This window comes from Heterodontus francisci, chromosome 49 (assembly GCF_036365525.1).
Source record: "Heterodontus francisci isolate sHetFra1 chromosome 49, sHetFra1.hap1, whole genome shotgun sequence".
Classification (NCBI taxonomy): Eukaryota; Metazoa; Chordata; class Chondrichthyes; order Heterodontiformes; family Heterodontidae; genus Heterodontus; species Heterodontus francisci.
Window position 1 is genome coordinate 4,083,016 of NC_090419.1, and position 4,714 is coordinate 4,087,729.

General features: G+C 47.9%; 1 protein-coding gene across 1 annotated transcript; it reads right to left on the reverse strand.

The window, feature by feature from the left end:
* Positions 1–1,791: 1,791 nt before the first annotated feature.
* LOC137358345 (neuropeptides capa receptor-like) lies at positions 1,792–3,053 on the reverse strand. Its single transcript, XM_068024288.1, has 2 exons — positions 2,990–3,053; positions 1,792–2,687 (listed from the first exon to the last, which is right to left on the reverse strand). Exons 1-2 carry the CDS (start codon positions 3,051–3,053, stop codon positions 1,792–1,794), a joined length of 960 nt encoding a protein of 319 aa, XP_067880389.1.
* Between the last annotated feature and the right edge of the window lie 1,661 nt (positions 3,054–4,714).

Genomic DNA, 4,714 nt, shown 5'->3' on the forward strand with positions numbered 1-4,714 from the left:
CAAGGTCCCTTTGTTCCTCAGAACTTCCCAGTGTCAGGTCATTCATTGAATACTTCCGTGTCACATTACTCCTTCCAAAGTGTATCACCTCACACTTTTCAGCGTTAAATTCCATCTGCCACTTTTCTGCCCATTTGACCATCCCGTCTATATCTTCCTGTAACCTAAGACACTCCACCTCACTGTTAACCGCTCGGCCATCTTTGTGTCATCCGCTAACTTAATGATCCTACCCCCCCCCCCCCACATAGTCATCTATGTAGTTTATATAAATGACAAACAATAGGGGACCCAGCACAGATCCCTGTGGTACGCCACTGGACACTGGCTTCCAGTCACTAAAACAGCGATCTGTCATCACTCTCTGTCTCCTAAAGCTAAGCCAATTTTGAATCCAACTTGTCAGGTTACCTTGTTTGATAAGTCTCCCATGTGGGATCTTGTCAAAGGCTTTGCTGAAATCTATGTAAACTACATCAACTGCACTACCGTCATCTACACACCTGGTCACATGCTCAAAAAATTCAATCTAATTTGTTAGGCATGATCTCCCTCTGACAAAGCCATGCTGACTATTCCAAATCAAATTTTGCCTCTCCAAGTGGTGATAGATTCTCTCCTTCAGAATTTTCTCCAATAGCTTCCCTACCACTGACGTAAGACTCACTGGTCTGTAGTGCCCTGGCGTATTTCTACAACCTTTCTTAAATAGTGGGACCTTAATAAGGAACAGTTATACAGTATTCGAATGTGATATGGTTGCCAAGGCTTCCAAAGTATTAAAAAGGATCTGAAAGGGCAATGAAGGATTAAGAGAGGTGAGAAATAATTATATGCTATAATTGATTATGAAGAATTCAAGGTGAAGTATCCCACCACCAACTCTCTTACTGTTGTTTTTCTTGTTGTTATCCTGGTTGCTATTGAGACAACTTGCATCACCAAAGGGAGCATGCGCACCCCCACTCTCCCAACACCATGGGGTGCAGACGCACCCCCATTTTCCACAATCATGAGGAACAGAGCCCGCCCACAGTATTCCATCACCCTATGGAACAGGCCTCAGCCTCACTCCCACGTTATCATGGGGAACAGACTTTGGCCCAACTCTGCCAACACCATGGGGAACGTTCCCCACCTACAATCGTCCGTCACCATGGACAACAGACTCCGCCCCATTCCCCATCACCATGGTGAATAGGCCTTACCTCCTTTCTCCGTCATCATGGGGGGCAGGTCCCACCTCCAATCGCCCATCACCATTGGGAACAGGTTTCTCCCCCACTCCCTATTACCATGGGAGGCCGGACCCGTGCCCACTCCATGTCATCGGAGGCAAACGGCCACGCCCTCATGTACCGTCATAATGAATACCAGGGCCCGATCCTAATGCCTCCTTTTAATGAGGAAAATTCCCTGCCCACACAAAAGCGTCACAAAGGGAGACAGGCCCCACCCCCTCTTGCCCGTCAGGAAGGGGAACAGTCCCCGCCCTCAAACTCTCACCATTGCAGCAGAACCCGCTTCCACTCTATCACCATATCTCGTACCCCCTCTCAGTTTCCTTGGCGTCAGGCCACACCCCCACTCCATCACTGTAGCGACAGTCTGTCACCATAGCGACATGTTTCCCCCCCACCCTCCTCTGTAGGCACAGCGACGCCCCTCTCCCACCACACCTCCTCACACCAACCCCGCCCCCCCAACTCCCCCACGCCACCCCACCGGCTGCTGGAAATGTGGAATATAATGAGGAGCTACTGGAAATCGTCAGTAATTCATTTCCTGGCATCATTGATTGGATTTAATAATTCTATTAAAGGGATATTTCAGCACATTCTTCAACTGCTTTCTGAACTGAGTCTGGGTCATGGCATAAACCGCAGTGTTGGTGGAGCAGCTGAGGAGCTGCAACATGAAACCTATATCCTGTAAAAATTCTGGTAGGTATAGAGACACCAAATACCACATTCGGTTCCCTATTGAAACGACCGTAAACACTGCCCATAACAGTATGAAATTGGCTGAGATAACTAACAGCAAAACGATGGATTTCCGTCGGCTCTCCATTTCTTGGTCTTTGCGACTGCCCGCACTGCTGTGAGCCCGGAGTCTCTGGCGACTTCTGCTACTCACTAAAATGTGTTTGATAGTGAGGACGTTAAGCAGCAGAATCAGCAAAAATGGGAACCCCGGAGTTAGAGTGTAATGTAGGAATTCGATTGTTGACCAGACTCGAGAATATAGAACCTCCATTGTTACCAAACAAAACCAAGGGGTGTTCACCAGAACATACTGTCCTGTGAACATAAAATACCAGAACATGTTCTTTAAACAGCTCAGCACAGTCAAAGTCCCCAGAACGACAGCTGCCATTTTCTCGGTGCAATATTTACTTTTCAGCTTCTGGCAACAAATGGCGACAAATCGATCAAATGTGAAAGTAACGGTGAACCAGACAGAAAAATCTGTTGCTGCAAACAGCAGGACGGCATGGATATTACACGTGGGGATGGAATACTGCAAGAAATGAAACTGTTCGTAATAAACAATGGGAATGTGCCTCAATATCAGGTCAAGGATCACTACCAGGAGATCTGCCGCTGCCATGGCCACCAAGTAGCGAGTGACACATTTGGAGAGACCACACTTTCCCCGAGACAGGATCACAATCGTCACCAAGTTAACTGTGAGGAAGGGAAATAAACAGGGAAATTATACATCAGGCTGGTAGCAAATGTTTGACTGAATACTGAATGAGATTTTCAAATGTGGCACTGTATCCACTGATGTGTTGTAATGGTTGGACTTGAAAGCATGCACAGTAAGGTCTGTAACAGGGTGGAAGACAGAGAGAATAAATGGCAAACAGATGATGCGGAAATTGTTGAACTCAGTGTTGATCATAATCCTCCTCCTCCTTCCTTCTATTCCTGCTTAAAAACTGTTAATCTCTAAGCACTCCAAATTCTGGTGAAGGGTCACTGACCTGAAGCATTAACTCTGCTTCTCTCGTCACAGATGCTGCTAGAGCTGCTGCGTAATTCCAGCATTTTCTGCTTGTATTTCAAATTTCCAGCATCCACTGTATTTTGCTCTTGTACAGAAAACTACATGTGGGTCTTACTAAGAGATTCCCTCAACTGTGAAAAGTAACACAGAATTCAATTATTTCAAAGCAATGACTGGAAATGAAAAGTTAGATAAATTAAACAAATTATGTCAATCGTCATTAAGTTTACAGTAAACAAGGGAAATGATCAGGGAAATTTTACATCAGTTTGGAAGTAAGAAAAACAGCTTGAAGTCGTTCATGTAGACACATGTGTACATTTGTTCCCACATTCAGTGACGGATTTAAATATTGTACTTGTGGCAGGGATTTCTGCTGGAGACAGGACGCTAAATTTATTTGAGCGGGCGTTGGGGGTGGGGAGGTGGGGGCGGGGTTGTGGCGGGGGACTGTGTACCAACCGTAGACCGAACGGTGAGGGGAACAGTGCCTCATCTGCTCGGAGTACCTGCTGAGATAATTTAGCAGCATTCTGGCCATTAACTGCCCGGGCTGTGTTCCCATGCCTTTAAGGACAGTGATCCCACCAGCCAAAACTGTTAGACAGTCAGAGGGCCAGCCGGTCAGTCGTCTCAGAAATACAATCTGGAGCGACGAAACTGCCAGTAGTGCATGATGCCTTGGACCATGGCAATCGCTGGGGTCCAGGCACCAGTAAAGTGTAGTGCGGTCACAGGCGCCAGTCAGAGAGCATAGAATGCTGCTGGTACTCCACGAGGCTTATTACCTGGACCATCACTAGATACCTACACTACAGGTAAGTGTTGTGGTGTTGCCCGTGTCATTCAAGGGGTGGGGACTCCTGCCAGTACTGCACCAGGCTTGGGACCAGGCCTATCACTGGAGCCCCAGACAACATGTCCGTGTGGTGGGGTCACTGGGGCTAGCCAGTGAGAGGGATGCACTGTTGGTGCTACACCAGTCCTGGGAGCAGGGGTATTGCTGCAACCCCACAGCAGAGGCGAGGTCACTAGGGGTACTCAGTGAGTCCTTGAGGTACTGGGTGCGCAGCACAAATGGTGGACTCCCAGTAATTCCAGTGGTGGCACCGTGTCAAAATTGGCGAAAGACATGATTATTTTTTGTTGATGGGATGTGGCCTTTGCTGATGAGGCCAGCAATTACTGCCCATCCCTGGCACCTCTGTGCCACGAATGTTACTTGCCACTTTTCAGCCCAGCCTGGATGTTGGCCACGTTTTGCTGCATCTAGACACTGGCAGCTTCAGAACTTGATGGGCGGCACAGTGGCGCAGTGGTTAACACTGCAACCTCACGGCTCCAAGGACCCTGGTTCGATTCTGGATACTGCCTGTGTGGAGTTTGCAAGTTCCCTCTATACCCGCGTGAGTTTTCGCGGGGTGCTCCGATTTCCTCCCACTGACAAAGAATTGCATGTGGCAGGTAATTTGGCTGTTGTAAATTGCTCCAACTGTCGGGAATATGGGATTATTGTAGGGTTAGTATAAACGGGTGGCTGTTGTTTGGCGCAGACTCGGTGGGCTGAAGGGCCTGATTCAGTGCTGTATCTTTAAATAAATTAAACAAATTGCCTATGAGAAGGCAGCGGGGAGCCGTCTTTGGGAATTGCTGCAGTTCTTGGGATCTGCGTATATCAACCAACCGTGCTGTTCTGAAGAGA